At 41.9% G+C, this 17,799-nt stretch overlaps 1 protein-coding gene across 1 annotated transcript in view; it reads right to left on the reverse strand.

Moving 5' to 3' along the window:
• Positions 1-17,799, reverse strand: part of DNMBP (dynamin binding protein) — a 96,034-nt gene that overhangs the window by 62,721 nt on the left and 15,514 nt on the right. The window contains exons 2-4 of the mRNA XM_070752993.1: positions 10,668-10,821; positions 3,114-3,236; positions 1-1,517 (exon numbers count right to left, since the gene is read on the reverse strand). The exon at positions 1-1,517 is cut by the window's left edge and continues 358 nt beyond it. Of these exons, the coding sequence (XP_070609094.1) occupies positions 1-1,517; positions 3,114-3,236; positions 10,668-10,812 (1,785 nt within the window). The 5' untranslated portion in view covers positions 10,813-10,821. The remainder of the gene's footprint in view (positions 1,518-3,113; positions 3,237-10,667; positions 10,822-17,799) is intronic.

Consider the following 17,799-nt stretch of genomic DNA (forward strand, 5'->3'; position numbering starts at 1 on the left):
GCTGAGCCGTATTGGCACATGCGGCGCGGCAGAGACAGGAACACCAGGGCGAGGAGGGGGCGGCCGTAGCACCTTTCTTCTCTGTGACGCATTCTCTACTGTGCCACATACAATATCTCTCTCACAGTTGAAATCCAGAATGGAAAAATGCCGAGCGACATTATCCTGCTCGAAAGCATCGTAGCCACCCTGGCCGGCAGGATTTGTCAGGCTCTGTTCAAACTGAGCCAGCTGCTCCGTCAGTTTTGAGTCAAGGTCCCCGCAGATCTCACCTTGGGGCATACCTTGAGGGAGTTCGTTCTGAGTACCTGGACAGGTAGGCCAAACGTCCGAGCTCCCCTGAGTTCTACTGAAGGTGGAAGAAGAACGAGATTTGTGTTTCTGCTGCTGATCATCTGTGCAAACCACTAAGTCCTCACCAAGAAGGGTGTGGCGGGTCAGACTACCGGCCTCTCCGTCCTGCTCTAAGCGCTTGCAGCCCTTCAAACGTTCCCATGAAGCTTTGGGGGTTTGAATGGGCTCGGATTTATCCGAATGGTCGTAGTTTGGGGTTTTTACCTGAAGTGGAGAATGAGGTAAGGAAGAAACTCCATTGACGGTTTTATCAGAATCGAGGGAGGACGTTCCTGGCGCTTCTAAAGGGACAGAGACGAGGCAGCTTTCCTTATGGTGATTTGATATTTGGTTCTGTTTTACTCCAGAGTCCAAAGAATTCCTTTGCATCAAAGGACGTTGGCTAGTCTCTTCCTCAGCATAGTCTGAACTCCATCCAGGCTCCTTTGAGATGCCAGGGGAACCTGCTTTGTGAAGACTGGCTACGACAGAATCCACCCCCTTCGGCAAATATACGGGTTTCCATTGCTTTCTAGGCTGTAGGAAGTTCTCCTCCAACTTCACAAACCGGTGAGGAAAGATGCCACGTTTTCCTCGAAGTTCACCCTCCAGCCAGCCGTCTTCCAGGACTTCCAGAATTCGGATCCGTTCCCCCACCTCAAAGTCTAGCTCTGCCGATTCCAGGGCTTGGAACCGATAGAGGGCAATGCCATACGGTCCTGGCAAGGCCACTTCATCGCTCCACGGCTTCTCCTCTTCCTGGGGATACGTAGCATCTTTCATCCCATTTATCTTTGGAATCTCTGATGGAGTTGGGTCTTCTGGGTTATGGTTGGTTTTTAGGGGACCCAAGAGCTCCACGAATCCCTCCGGGAAGATGCCTCGGCGACCATGAATCTCCCCTTCAAACCATCCGGGTTCTGGAATTCCAACAAGGATAATCACGTCCCCTTCCCGGAAATCAAGTTCCTCCTCCATCTGGGCTGAAAGGCTCATCAGGGCTCGCGCCTGACCCAGAGCGTAGGATGGCATTTCCAGTGTGGCCCCGTGTAGGAATCGGGGATCAAAACCTGAGACGCTGAGTTCTCGAACACAGGATGATGGGAAGAAGCCACTAGTTCCCCAGCTGCTCCGCCCTTTCAACCAAGGAGATGCTATAGAATCATTCAAAATCACCAGGTCTCCTGTAGGGAGAAGGAAGACATTTTTATTTTATTCATCAAATTTCTACATCAACCGGACACTAACCTTGGTTAGGACCCAGAAGTAAACTGACGCCCAATGCATTTCACATAGCCAAGGGGATACCACAGGGCAGAGGTGGGAACGGTGACGTGTGCTCGCCCCCGTGGCTCTGAGTGCTAGCGGAGTCCAGCGCAATTCTGCTACTGCACCTGGGCCTTCTGCCGCACGAATCCCAGCGACCGGTTAGGTCTCACAGAGTCGGTCTTCTTCAGGTCCCGTCAACTAAACAATGTCGTCTGGTGGGACCCAGGGGAAGAGCCTTCTCTGTGGCGGCCCCGACCCTCTGGAACTAGCTCCTCCCGGAGATCAGAATTTCCCCCACCCTCCTTGCCTTTTGTAAGCTCCTTAAAACCCACCTCTGTCGTCAGGCTTGGGGGAACTGAACTACTCTTTTCCCCCTAGGCCTATACAATTTATGCATGGTATGTTTGTGCGTATGTTTGGTTTTAAATAAGGGTTTTTAAATTATTTTAAACATTAGATTTGTTATATGCTGTTTATTACAGTTGTTAGCCGCCCCAAGTCTACGGAGAGGGGCGGCATACAAACAAACAAACAAATAAACAAACAAATCAATCAATCAATAAATAAACAAACACATCAATAAATCAATCAATCAATAAATAAATAAATCAATAAAAAATAAAATAAAATAAAATAAAATAATAAATCGCACATGGACTTGCAGGTGCACCCAGTCACCAAGATTACTCTTATTTATTTATATTCATTCCACCTTTATTATTTTTATGAATAATTCAAGGTGGCAAACGAATCCAATAATCCCTCCTCTTCCTATTTCTCCACAACAACAAATCTGTGTGGTGGGTTGGACTAGGAGAGAGGGTGACAGGCCCAAAGTCACCCAGCCAGCTTTCGTGCCTAAGGCAGGACTAGAACTCACAGTCTGCTAATTTCTAGTTTACAGCCTTAACCACTAGACCAGTGATGGTGAACCTTTTTTCCCTCGGGTGCCAAAAGAGCGTGAGCGTGCACGAGTGCCCACTCCCATAATTCAATGCCTGGGGAGGGCAAAAACAGCTTCCCCTGCCGCCCGGATGCCCTCTGGAGGTCGGAAATGGACTGTTTCCCAATTTCTGGTGGGCCCAGTAGGCTCATGTTTCGCTCTCCCCAAGCTCCAAAGGCTTCCCTGGAGCAGGGGGAGGGTAAAAATGCCCTCCCACATCCGCCCGGAGGCTCTCTGGAAATCCACGCCATAGATTCGCCATCACTGCATTGGACCAAACATGGTGGAAAATGGCAACAATCCTAGCGACTGTAGAGATTATCAGACTTCTGTTCCAAATATAGATTAGATTAGATTAGATTTATTGGATTTATATGCCGCCCCTCTCCGCAAAGCAAGACTACCAAGGTACAGAGGCAGAAAACCTTGGACCGCTATGATTAGAATTGTAAGGGAGAAAGGACACACAAAGATCATCCCTTCTGATGAACTGATAGAGATCTACAGGACAGCAGAATCTTAAGGAACTCTTTCGCCCAAGTATGGAATGCATTGAAATTGCCCATACCTCTCTGCAGGGCCAAGCTGCCAGGCTCTTGGGAAGTAAAGTTGCTGATACAGACAAACAGTTTCTCTCCTTGCTTCATAACTGGAACATCCACAAGCTCTACAAAGCTGCTGGGGAATTGGCCTAAAATGGATAAAAGTAAAGAGCATTTTCAATAGAACAGGAGGAAACAAATCTAAATAGTGGAAATTATAGTCATAATTCTGTCTCCTGACATCTATTTCATTCTTCACTATGGCATAAATGGTTGTTGTGAGCCGCTCCGAGTCTTCGGAGAGGGGCGGCATACAAATCTAATAAATAATGTAGACTCGGGGTGGCTTACAGCAATGATAAAAACAATGTATAACAAATCTAATATTTAAAAACTCTAAAAAAACACCTTATTTAAAAAGCAAAACATGCACACAAACATACCATGCATAAACTATATAGGCCTGGGGGAGATGTCTCAATTCCCCCATGCCTGACGGCAGAGGTGGGTTTTGAGCAGTTTGCGAAAGGCAAAGAGGGTGGGGGCAATTCTAATCTTCGGGGGGAGTTGGTTCCAGAGGGTCGGGGCTGCCACAGAGAAGGCTCTTCCCCTGGGTCCCGCCAGACAACATTGTTTAGTCGACGGGACCCGGAGAAGGCCAACTCTGTGGGACCTAAATGGCCGCTGGGATTCGTGCGGCAGAAAGAACTATAATGCTGTACTTGTCAATATCTCTAATGATTGTCTTAGTTCTAATACTGTACATTTAAAAACAGGTCCTGGAACATATGTCACCTTGAGAAGGGCGGCATATAAATAGATAGATAGATAGATAGATAGATAGATAGATAGATAGATAGATAGATAGATAGATACAGCGGTACCTCATGATACGAACCCCTCGTCTTACGAACAACCCGAGATACGAACCCGGGGTTCAGAAATTTTTTGCCTCTTCATACGAACTTTTTTCTTCTTACGAACCCGCCGCCGCCACTGCCGAGAAGCCCCGCTGCCCAGCTGTCGCTTTTTGAAACAGCCGGGGGGCTTGTCAGCGTCCTCCTGAACCCGAACGCCAAACCCGAACTTCCGGGTTTGGCATTCGGGAGGCCGCTGAGAACCCCCCCCCCAGCTGTTTCAAAAGATGACAGCCGGGCGGCGGGGCTTCTCGGCGGCCTCCCAAATGCCGAACCCGGAAGTTCGGCAAAAGTTCGGGTTCGGGAGGCAGCTGAGAAGCCCCGCCGCCCAGCTGTCGTCTTTTGAAACAGCCGGGGGGTTTCCCAGCGGCCTCCTGAACTCGAATGCCAAACCCGAACTTCCGGGTTCGGCGTTCGGGAGGCCACCGAGAAGCCCCCCGGCTGTTTCAAAAGACGACAGCCAGGTGGCGGGGCTTCTAAGCGGCCTCCTGAATGCCGAACCCGGAAGTTCGGTTTTGGCGTTCGGGTTCAGGAGGACGCTGGGAAGCCCCCCGGCTGTTTTAAAAGGTGACAGCCGGGCGGCGGCGTTTTTTTGCGGTGTTTTTTTTTCCCGTTGCACGGATTAATTTATTTTACATTGTTTCCTATGGGAAACAATTTACGAACCTCCCCCGGGAACCAATTAGGTTCGTAAGACGAGATATTACTGTAGATAGATAGATAGATAGATAGATAGATAGATAGATAGATAGATAGATAGATAGATAGATAGATAGATAGATAAAAAGTAAGTAAGTAAACAAACAAACAAAATCAAGTGGTTCAGTTGATGGTTAACTCTCCCTATCTCTTAGTGGAAAACTTAAGGTATGTAATTTTTGGTTCTGTGATGAACTACAAGATTGAGCAATCGATGATTGCAAAAAGTTGGGAATGGCTCCCTCTCCTGGTTGTTTCAAGTTTTCTTTCTTATGTTCTCAAAAGATAGCTGCTATACAGCTACTTGAGATCAGAAAGCTTTTTCAAAATGGCCTTCTAATGGGCACAGTTTATTTCAGCAAATTACTGTGATGTGCATATGTTACTATTTTAATTTAATAATAAACACGTATTCAACTTTTTTTGTCATCTGTTCTCTTTCTCTCTTTCAGACATATGCACAACAGCATACTCACACCCTAGTGGGATATAATCATTGTTGGCAGAAAGTTCCACACATTTTTGTTCTTCCTGCTTTTCCAGTATTACGTTCCTGAACAATAACAATAATTGTGAATTGCTGCTTCATAACATAAATACCTGTACACCCATCTATTTGTAAATATTTTTTATAATTTAAATTTTATAATAAAACAATTCTTACATATCAAAAATCAAAACAATACAATATTACCATTTTAAGATTATCTCCGCATTTAAGGATTAATTTCCATAATTTGAGTTTTCCATCTTTTGGAAGCAATAAGCCAAAGGCATCTGCAGCAAACTGTGATTTCATCAAATTAATAAAATATCTTTTGTGGTGTCACAAGGACAGTTCTAACTTCTTTTATTGTAACTGCACGATGCAAATACAATAAGCTTGCATCACAATGTACAATCTGGGAAGATTGTGTCTATAGATGAAGAACAATAAAGGGAACTATTCAGAAGTAATTCCTTGTGTTTCTTGGTTCTTAGAGCCTAACAGGAACACTGACATTAAAAGAAAAAGGACTCTTATACAGTGGCACCTCTACTTAAGAAATTAATTTGTTCTGTGACCAGGTTCTTAAGTAGAAAAGTTTGTAAGTAGGAGCAATTTTTCCCATAGGGATCAATGTAAAAGCAAATAATGCGTGCAAACCCACTAGGAAAGAAATAAAAGTTCGGAATTTGGGTGGGAGGAAGAGGAGGAAGAAGAGGAGGAGGATAGTCGCTGCCAAAGGAAGAAGGTGAGGTGAGGGGAATAAAAAAAATCCAAAACTTTAAGGCTTAAAAAAAGAAAAAAGAGGGACTCTGAGACGGTCAGGAGGAGCATGCGCATCCCATACACCCGGCGTGAGGCTGCCTCCCATACACTGCGCCACAGAGAGAAACCCAGGGGGAATGGCAGGAAACTGGCTGGGCCTTCGTGCTGCTCTCAAATTTCCTGGGAAATTTTTACGGGCTTGGATTCTTAAGTAGACAATGGTTCGTAAGAAGAGGCAAAAAAATCTTGAACATCCATTTCTTATTTAGAAAAGTTCTTAAGTAGAGGCGTTCTTAAGTAGAGGTACCACTGTATAGGTAAAAATGTATGCATGAATTAATGAGTGTGGTTCCTGAATCTGTATACATGCTCACTACTTCATGGTGTTAACAGCAGGGTATGTTAACAAAGAAGCTAAACTGAGCAAGTCAAATATTTTACTATATCCCATCAGAATATACTACAAATAAAGATGAGAAGGATTTGGTACTCTCTGAGCTTGCATGGTTTCTTGCAGATGTTTCATTACCCAAGCTAGGTAATTTCACTAACACTGCTGATATTACCTAGATTGGGTAGTGAAACATTTGCAAGAAAACAAGCAAGCCTATGACCTATAAAGCCCTTCATGGCATCGAACAGAATATTTCTGGGACCGCCTTCTGCCGCACAAATCCCACAACCGATTAGGTCCCACAGAGTGGGCCTTCTCCGGGTCCCATCGTCTAAGCCAGTGATTTTCAACCTTTTTTGAGCCGCGGCACATTTTTTACATTTTCTAAACCCTGGGGCACATTGAGGGGGGGCGCTAAAAAAAGTTTGGACAAAAAAATTCTCTCTCTTCCTCCCTTTCGCTCTATTTCTCTCTCCCTCTTTCTCTTCCTTCCTTCCTCTCTTTTTTGCTCTCTTTCTCTCTCCCTCCCCACCTCCCTCTATGTCTTTCTCTCTCTCTCCTTCCCTCCCTCTCTCTCTCTCTTTCTTTCTCTTTCTCTCTTTCTTTCTTTCTCTTGTTCTCTTTCTCTCTCTCTTGCTTTTTTTCTCTCTCTTCTTCTTTCTCTCTCTCTCTCGCTCTTTCTCTCTCTTGCTTTCTTTCTCTCTCTGAGCTTCGCGGCACACCTGACCATGTCTCACGGCACACTGGTTGAAAAACACTGGTCTAAGCAATGCCGTCTGACGGGGCCTAGGGGAAGAGCCTTTTCTGTGGTGGCCCCGGCCCTCTGGAATCAACTCCTCCCGGAGATTAGGACTGGCCCCACCCTCCTTGCTTTTCGCAAACTCCTAGAAACCCATGCCCGTGGAAACTAATCAAGGAGAGAAGCAACTTAGAACTAAGGATAAATTTCTTGACAGGACAATTGATCAGTGGAACAACTTGCTTTCAGAGGTTGTGAATGTTCCAACACTGGAAGTTTTAAAGAAGAATTTGGATAACCATTTGTCTGAAGTGATGTAGGATTTCTTGTCTAAGCAGGGGGTTGGGCTAAAAGACCTCCAAGGTCCCTTCTAACTTTGTCATAATTGAACGGGTCCAAAGACGGGCTACAAGAATGGTGGAAGGTCTTAAGCATAAAACCTATCAGGAAAGACTTAATGAACTCAATCTGTATAGTCTGGAGGACCGAAGGAAAAGGGGGGACATGATCGAAACATTTAAATATGTTAAAGGGTTAAATAAGGTTCAGGAGGGAAGTGTTTTTAATAGGAAAGTGAACACAAGAACTAGGGGACACAATCTGAAGTTAGTTGGGGAAAAGATCAAAAGCAACATGAGAAAATATTATTTTATTGAAAGAGTAGTAGATCCTTGGAAAAAACTTCCAGCAGACGTGGTTGGTAAATCCACAGTAACTGAATTTAAACATGCCTGAGATAAACATATATCCATTGTAAGATAAAATACAGGAAATAGTATAAGGGCAGACTAGATGGACCATGAGGTCTTTTTCTGTCGTCAGTCTTCTATGTTTCTATGTTTCTACTCTATTAGCATATACTGAGTATATTGAGAATTATATTCCATTTGACTGGTTAAGGAAATAAAGAATTATAAAAAGAAAAAGAGAAGCAAGCTTCTGATATATTAATAACTATCTCGTTTCTCTAATTGCTAGTCCAAACAGTACAACAGACAGGTGTCAGGAAGTGTGTGGGAGCCTAAATGTTTACAGAAATACCAAAAAGTATTAGATAAAGAAACCAAAATGTCCCTTCAAAAAAGGGGGAGGAAGGGGATAAAATGTCTCCTGAACAGCTCCATGGAGACCATGGTCTCATCCATATAGTCATGTGCTGAATTTTCCTCTTGTCCTGGAACCAAAAAGACTTTTATGTCAGCATAAATTGTGCAGCATAGTTTACAGGCATACCAGAATGGGCCTGTGCTACATTGCTGGTTGCAGAGGTTTACCATGTGACACTTTTAAAGGCAGAAAATGATGGTTTCCTTGACTAGAAGTTCAATTCCAATTCCAAAAACACAGGAAAAGTTACCACTAACTGTTGTGAGCGTTCCCTGTCAGCCTTTTGAAATGTCAGATTAAGAGGATGACAAAGACTCGAGGCTCGACTACTGTAATGCTCTCTACATGGGGCTACCTTTGAAAAGTGTCCGGAAACTTCAGGTCGTGCAGAATGCAGCTGCGAGAGCAGTCATGGGCTTTCCCAAATATGCCCATGTTACACCAACACCTATAAAGCCCTTCATTGCACCGGACCAGATTATCTCAAGGACCACCTTCTGCTGCACGAATCCTAGTGACCAGTTAGGTCTGACAGAGTAGGTCTTCTCCGGGTCCCGTCAACTAAACAATGTTGCTTGGCGGGACCCAGGGGGAGAGCTTTCTCTGTGGTGGCCCTGGCCCTCTGGAACCAACTCCCCCCAGAGATTAGAATTGCCCCCACCCTCCTTGCCTTTTGTAAGCTTCTTAAAACCCACCTCTGCCGCTAGGCATGGGGGAACTGAGATACTCTTTCCCCCTAGGCCTTTACACTTTTATGCATGGTATGTCTGTATGTATGTTTGGTTTTATAATAAGGGTTTTTAATATTGGATTGTTATATACTGTTTTTATTACTGTTGTTAGCCGCCCTGAGAGAGGCGGCATACAAATCTAATAAATAATAATAATAATAATAATAGTAATAGTAATAATAATAATAATAATAGTAATAATAATAATAATGATGTAGAAGCTGTCAATTACCCTGATTTAAGAGGATAGTGGTGATGAGAACTTAATAGAAATTTCATCGGACAATAGTATGAATAGTAGTACTTCTTCAGATAACGGAGGTGTAGAGAATAGTTCTTGGTTAGCTGCCAAATTTAGAAGGTCATAGAAAAAAAAGGACGAACTTGGGGGAAAGAGGTTTTGAAATGCTATTCTGAGTGTGTAAGTTAATTAATTAATTAATTGCCTGACATCCGGAATTGACCAGAAAAGATGGATGCTTTCTGCAAAGTGAAATAGACAAGAGGGATGCTTTTGACATTTCTCCGGATAAGTGAGTCTTTATATGGCATGTTTTTAAGTAGTGTGAACCTGACACAGAGATAAGGAGAGGTTTGAAGTCGACAGTCTGTTCGTTTAGAAAGAATTTATGACCCTGTGGTTTTGCCTGTGAGTTTGGAATGCATTTTGCATGCCGGAGATGTATACCGATGAATTCCAATGTGGAAGAAAGTAAATAAAGAAGTGTTATTTTGAAAATTACAAGCCTGTAAAGATCGTATTCTTGGAGCAGCCAGCCAGACCAGAACACTAACCACGAGGCAGAAAGGACGTTGGGATGCATCCAATCACATCTTTTTTCTAATCTTTCATCAAAGCGTTATTGATCTTCCAACTGGTAAATAGTAGTAAAGAAAGGCTTAATAAGGGTTTAAAAATCTTTATTTACGATGAAATTTCCTTTTTCTTTACTTCACTTTACTTGTTCCACTCCTCTAGCACTTCTACCCCAACCGTCTATGGAGATTCTCAGTCGATCCAGGTCAAAAAGGCAACTGGACTTTGGTTGTTGTTGAAAATGTTTCATTCTCATCCAAGAACTTCTTCAGTTCTGACTGAATGATGAGAAACAGAAGGACTGACGATTGCCCTTGACTGCAAGGAACATAAATCCTTTAATTCCCCACCATCCAGTCAGAACCATGTAATCTTCTTGGGTGAGAAGTGAAATACAGTGTTCCCTCGATTTTTGCGGGTTCGAACTTCACGAATAGCCTATACCACGGTTTTTCAAAAAATATTAATTAAAAAATACTTCGCGGTTTTTTTCCTATACCACGGTTTTTCCCACCCAATGACATCATATGTCATCGCCAAACTAATAATTTTTGCAAATAAATAACAACAACAAAAATATTGTTAATAAATAATTATGTTTATAAATATCAGGATCACTAAGTGTCTTATTCAATGGGGAGTACCAGTAATAATGGTGAGTATATGGTTGCTAAGGGAATGTGAAATGGTAATTTAGGGGTTTAAAGTGTTAAGGGATGGCTTGTGATACTGTCCATAGCCAAAAATGATGCATTTACTTCCGCATCTCTACTTTGCGGAAATTCGACTTTCGCGGGAGGTCTCGGAACGCATCCCCCGCGGAAATCAAGGGAACCCTGTATTGTCAAGGAAAAACAAAAGAAGCCCAGTTGGGTTCTGACACAACCAACTTCCTGAACTGACCCAAAGACCTTTCAGATGTACCTGTGACTCCTTCCTTCTTCCCATAGAGCCAGAACTCATCTATGACTGCCAGCGTTTCAATGATATCCCCTACAAACAGTGGCAGCTCCTCAGATACGCTGGGGCAGAAATCAAAAACAGCCCGCACCAGGGAGCCTGTCTCCATCTTTGGGATCTGCAATAAAGAGATACAAAATCCAGATTAGGAGCAGCACTGCCAACATGTTACAAATTGAAAAAGGCAGGTAACAGGTTGCACAAACGCAAAGACATCAGCTCGTTCCAGAAATCATGTGAAGACTTGTGCCAGCTACTCTTTTGTGATGTATTTCCACATTGCACTAATCATGGCGCAACAATGCCTTGCTAACTATTTTTATTTTTTTATAATAATTTTATTAAAGCGGATGATACGGATAATACAAAAAAAAGTGCAAAAAAGAAAGAAAAGAAAAGAAACAAGTCCCCATTATTCTCCCAGAAACTATAAACTTCTTTAACAACCTATTACCACCTCTTAAAATACAAATAAACAGCCTCTTCCTCTCTCATCAATTCCCCTCTCCCCATCTTTTATCTATCATATTTTATATTTTGTATTTTTACTGTTCTGTAGCATTCTATTTATATACCGGTAGTTCTATTTTTAATATTGTAAGTAAAACTATGATAAGATGGGTGGCCAATAACTTTGATTGATTGATAGATGGATAAATAAATAAATAAATGAATGAATGAATGAATGAATGAATGAATGAATGAATAATCTCATCCCATTTTCTATAAAGAAGATTTTTAAAACCTCATCTTCCATTCTAATCAGGAAAAAAATCTAATCAATTACCCGAAATAATGACCTTCATATTATAAATTTGATCTAATGAGTCTATTTTATTCAGAAGTGGGTTTCAGCAGGTTCTGACCAATTCTGGAGAACCAGTTGCAGGAATTTTGAGTAGTTGGAAGAACTGGTAAATACCAATTTGACAGGCCCCGTCCCCATCTATTCTCTGCCTCCTGAATCCCAGCTGATTGGGAGGAAATGGGGATTTTGCAGTAACTTTCCCCTGGAGTGGGGTGGGAATGAAGATTTTACATTCCCCTGCCATGCCCACCAAGCCATGCCCACAGAATTGGTAGTAAAAAAAAAAAAAAGGGAACCCACGACTGATTTTATTTCTTTGTTTTACATTTATATTTCATTTTCTATCGTTAAACAAATCTCACAAATTTCTTCATCTAAATGTAGTCAGTAAAAAACCAAGAAAAAAGATCAGAAATAACAAGATAACTATTTTAATTTTAATCAGCTAAATTTGAAATATAGTAAGTAAACAAGAGCATAAAATATCATCATTACCCAGTCCTGGTAAATAAAAAAGCCATTAAAAATACCTGTATAATATAATTATCCATTAAAAATACCTGTATATATTAATTTTGGTCAAATAAACCAACTTTATATTCTTTCCTCTTACCCCCAACAATCTTAATATTCAAACTCTTCAAATAAGGTTTCAGGGTATTTTGGTACATGGGTTTAAATGCTCAGAAGAATAAGAGTTTTGTGTTGAGAAATACTGCAGCCCAAGGGCAGGTTAACCATCCATAAATTCTCTGTACTGATAGCCAGTCATTTAGCAACTTGAAAAACAGTTAAAGCCTCCGTCCCAGGCAGGCACTTGCCCTCTGTTGCTCAAATTCAACCCACCTTGAATTAAGAGCAACAGTTGTTTTTCCTAATGGCAGGTAAAGTTAAGAAGGAAAGGAAATGCAGCAGAGGGATCCATCAATTGCTGCCTTTAACTGTCTTGCATTAAATTTAAAACTATAAGGACAGCACTACTTGCCAGCTGGAGTGCTCTTTAGGCACTCTCAAGTCCAATCATACAATTTATTTTAGCATATCTTCTTGATAGCTGAAGAACAACATTATCATATTGGGTCTATAGTTTTACATTTCTAAAGCATCTGTGTTGCAAGTCTATGTGATCTACACCAGCATGAGGAATTTATAGTAGATTAGTAAATACCATTCAGCATCTTGAATGTGGCCTGCATTGGCTGCCGATCAGTTTCCGGTCACAATTCAAAGTGTTGGTCATGACCTTTAAAGCCCTACATGGCATTGGACCAGATTACCTCTGGAACCGCCTGCTACCGCACGAATCCCAGGGACCGATAAGGTCCCACAGAGTTGGCCTTCTCCAGGTCCCGTCAACCAAACAATGTCATTTGGCGGGCCCCAGGGGAAGAGCCTTCTCTGTGGCGGCCCCGGTCCTCTGGAACCAACTCTCCCTGGAGATTAGAACTGCCCCCACCCTCCCTGTCTTTCGTAAACTACTCAAGACTCATTTATACCGCCAGGCATGGGGGAATTGAGATAGCTCTTCCCCCTAGGCCATTACAAGTTATGCATGGTATGTTTGTGTGTATGTTTGGTTTTATAATAGGGGTTTTTTAGTTGTTTTTTATTATTGGATTGTGTATGTTGTGTTTATTATTGTTAGCTGCCCCGAGTCTGCGGAGAGGGGCGGCAGACAAATCCAATAAATTATTATTATTATTATTATTATTATTATTATTATTATTATTATTATCATCATCATCTAAGTCAAATATATAAAAGATAAATATATTTCATCTGTTTTTCCCCACAAACCATTAATTGCTCACTCCTATTTTCCATAAAAGTCTTCATACAAGATATTGCTTTTTATTATTCTGGCCTTATTTCAGCTTTACTTCCTCCTGATGTCATCTGCCTCTTGACCTTCTCTGTTCCCTAGTTTGCTTTCAGATATTATTATTTTCAATCAACGGTTCCTCTAGCCCTTTCCTGTTTCTCTTTGAACTTGGATGAATTTCATAGAAGTCTTGACATCAAGTCATGTGCATCCAAGAACAGAGATAGGGAAAAGAGCTCGAATATCTGTTTTGGATGAGATAAACCTGAGATTCAAACTCTACCAATCTGTAGTTGAAACCCGTGGGCTCTATGGCTGAGGATTATGGGAATGCAATTCCACACCCCTGAAGCGAAATAAAATTCAGGACCCCTTGAAAGGCTTCTTATTAGAGCAGTGGTTCTCAACCTGGGGGTCGGGACTCCTTTGGGGATCCAACGAGCATTTCACAGGAGTCACCTAGGACCATGGGAAAAGACAAATTTCCCATGGTGTTAGGTCCCACAGAGTGGATCTTCTCCAGGTCCTGTCAACTAAGCAATGTTGCTTGGCTGGACCCAGGGGAAGAGCGTTCTCTGTGGCGGCCCCGGCCCTCTGGAACCAACTCCCCCCAGAGATTAGAACTGCCCCCACCCTCCTTGCCTTTCGTAAACAACTTAAAAACCCACCTCTGCTGCCAGGCATGGGGGAATTGAGATCCTCTTTCTCCCTAGGCCTTTACAATTCTATGCATGGTATGTATGTATGTATGTTTGGTTTTTATATTAATGGATTTTTAATCATTTCTAATACCAAATTACTATTGTACACTGTTTTATTGTCGCTGTTAGCCGCCCCGAGTCTCCGGAGAGGGGCGGCATACAAATCAAATCGAATCGAATCGAATCGAATCAAATCAAATCAAATCAAATCAAATCAAATCAAATCAAATCAAATCAAATCAAATCAAATCAATAAACAAACAAACAAACCCACCAACGCTTCTATTCTGGCGCCTACCATCTGACCAATCAGGCGTTTACAGTGGGAGTGTCCTCTGACCTTCCTGCCAATCAGCTTAAAGCTCGGTTGGGAGAATTGGGGCTAGACTTATGGTTTGGGGATCACCACAACTTGAGGAACTGTATTAAGGTGTCCCAACATTAGAAAGGTTGAGAACCACTGGATTAAAGAAACCTAGTATCAAGGGAGCTCCAGAAATCACAGCAATATTAGGATTTCCTATTGTTAGGAAAGGTTCAGGCATAATTTAAAGGCTTGGAACAACAGAAGCCTTTGTATTGAAAAGTGAGTATGATATGCATACAGAGTAACCCAAGTAGATAGTTACTGGATTCTTACCTTGCACTATGCTGTAGTGTAATTCACTTCATACTGTTTCCCCCCAAAGGATTGTGTTCTGCCTATCTGAAGGTCTGCCTCTCTCATTAGCAACCAGTCTAAGGGTAAAGCCATTGTAAAGAGGCTCATTTATTTCACATGCCTTTCTCTGGCTTACTCCCATGGAAGGCATTTCTTCAAATAATTTTTTTAAAAATATACTTCTTCTTTTTTAAAAATATTTTATTAATTTTCAAAAACAAACATAACAAACATGACATACAACATTTAGTGGAGCTACAGTCGCTCCGCTCAAAGTGGAAGTCATCATTGCAATAAAAGAGAAAATGAAACCTTTTGTTATTTAACATCATCTATGAAATATGCAAAATTATCAATTTTAAAGTAGTGAATACCGTGTTTCCCCCAAAATAAGACACTGTCTTATATTAATTTTTGCTCCAAAAGTTGTGCTATGTCTTATTTTCGGGGGTGCCTTATATTTCTCAAATAAGACAAATTCACAGGCAGAAAAGCTGACACCCCCAAAGAAAGTGTACCGTACGGTACATTGATTACGGTACGGTACCTGTCAGTATGGCACCCACCCACACAAACGACGGCACTTATATGGTACAACAGTATACTCCCGCTATTGCAGCTTCCGGCCACCAGAGGAACTACAGTCTACGCACTGGTGAGAAAGCAGCAGACTGTGTCTGCTGTACTGGATGGTACAAAGCGATAGAAGGGGCCAGCAGGGGATGCCACATTATTACGGTACCGCTATGAACAGCTTTGAATGGTACCGTATGTTTTTCCACTGTACCGTATGTAAACTTGACTATGCCTTATTTTCGGGGGGGTGCCTTATATTAGCAAATTCTGCAAAACCTCTGACATGCCTTACTTTCGGGGTACGTCTTATTTTCGGGGAAACAGGGTATAAACGCATATAAAAGTTTATGAAAATCTATATCGAAATTTTTAAGAGAAGAAGGAAGAGTTTACATTTATATTGTGAATAATCACCAACTAATACAATTAACTACTAAATTCAAATATTCAAAGTAATACAACAGCCCACTTATTTCTTTTTCTTTGTTTCCCACCAAGTATATACCTTCTGCCAAATGTCATAAAATTCTGATTCTTCTTGGTTATTTAAACGTCTCGTCATCCTATCAAGTTTGGCACATTCTAAAACTTTTTTAAGAATACAGTATCTGTTTCTTTTGGAATCTCAGTATCTTTCCATTTTTGCGCAAAGGCTATCCTAGCTGCTGCTAATATATGTACCAATAAGTAAAATATATCTTTTATATACTTAATGGTAAAATATACTTCTAATGAACACAATATTTTATAAAGCCAAACCATTAATAATTTGTGAATTGTGGCTTATGGCTTAGCATGTTTAATGTACTTACACACTCACCCAATTCAATAAACCATGGGTTAAAAACCACTGCTTAATGTTATTTATGAGCTTACTCAGAAGGTTAACAGGGCTACCTCTGTTCTAGCACAATATATGTGGAGAATGAACAATTCTAGTGACTGTCCATATGTTTAATATGTGAGAAATTTCCAAATGTTCATACAGTCGGGTATTGTGTTGGGGTTTTTTTTTTTTACTGTGAGCTGCAGCTCAATAGACATTTCCCCAAATTCAAAAATCACAGAGCTTTTAGGAAGGAAACAGATGACATGCAGGAAAGAAGGGCAAAGGAGCACAGAAGTTTAGAACTTCCTTGACGCACAGAATTGTGTATTGGGAAGAACAGACACAAAGAAGAAGAAAAAACCCCTGATCTGGCTGTCAATTTTTTTTCTCCCTTTCCAATAATTTTGTTCTTATCCCTTTAACTAACTGGGTTGGAATTATAACATTTATTCCACTAATAGGAAGAGTTTTACTATAGTATGAAAAAGCTTTGTCCTGATGCTTCTGGAAAGTTGGTGGTCCCTCAGCTTTATCCTAGTCATTGTAACTTCTTCATTTAAATACAGAAAAAGTGGGAATGGACAATGTTTTGGTATTAATAGGCTACACTGCACGAGTGGGTTTCCAGGGTTATTTTTCCTGGGGTGAGAGATTGGGGGATTTTTATTTTATTTTATTTTTTGAGGGGAGAGATCTTTCACTGCTTTCTGGATCTTACAATTTTTGTGTATATATTTTCCTCTGAGGCAGGAAAGCACATCACCAATTTTGAGCAGAGGGTCTCCAAAGAGCCTTTTTTTAAAAAGGGGGGGGCGAGAGTGTTATGGGCTGTATGAATGCAAGATACAGGCTGTGTGCCTTTGCTGTATGTCATGAGACTTACGTGGGAGTATCTCACAGTTCTATGCTTTTATCATTAGAAACCAAGACGGAGAAAGCAGGTCTCCAACCTTGGCAACTTTAAGACTTTTGGACTTCAACTCCCAGAGTTCCTCAGCCAGCAAAGCTGGCTGAGGAACTCTGGGAATTGAAGTCCACAAGTCTTAAAGTTGCCAAGGTTGGAGACTCCTGCCTTAGACCAGTGATTTTCAACCTTTTTAAAGGCGTGGCACATTTTTTACATTTACAAAATCCTGAGGCACACCACCAACCAAAATGACACAAAATGACACTCTAACACATTGTGATGCATTGTATATCACCCTCTGCGGGGGCCTCTTATAAAAAGAAAAAGGTCAAATATCTATATACACCATAAGGATAGCCATAACCAGCTGAGGCTGAGGTTTCCTCTAGTGGTGGCAACATTTACCTCCGGTCCTGACCAGGATTAGAAATCGGGACCATGGGTAGGAGTAGCAGGTTCAACTACTCGCCGCGGCCATACAATGACAAGTGTGCGGCAGCCTGAGTGGGGACCTTCCTGGGTGTGGATGAGAGGCGGCCTGCTATTGGTTCATCGCTAGTGGTCGGGATGAATCCTAGAAGGTGATTGGTCAGGGAGTGTTTCCTGTGCTTCCACTCTTCCTGTCGCTGATAGCTGGAGGGATTATGAGGGGAATGTTTATGTTCAGATGGAGGCGGCTGGCGGTGGGCCGGATAAATGGCCTCCACACGCTGTATCTGGCATGTAGGCCATAGTTTGGGGACCCATGTTTAACTTCCCCACGGCACACCTGACCATGTCTCACGGCACAGT

Source organism: Erythrolamprus reginae, chromosome 5 (assembly GCF_031021105.1).
Source record: "Erythrolamprus reginae isolate rEryReg1 chromosome 5, rEryReg1.hap1, whole genome shotgun sequence".
Classification (NCBI taxonomy): domain Eukaryota; kingdom Metazoa; phylum Chordata; class Lepidosauria; order Squamata; family Dipsadidae; genus Erythrolamprus; species Erythrolamprus reginae.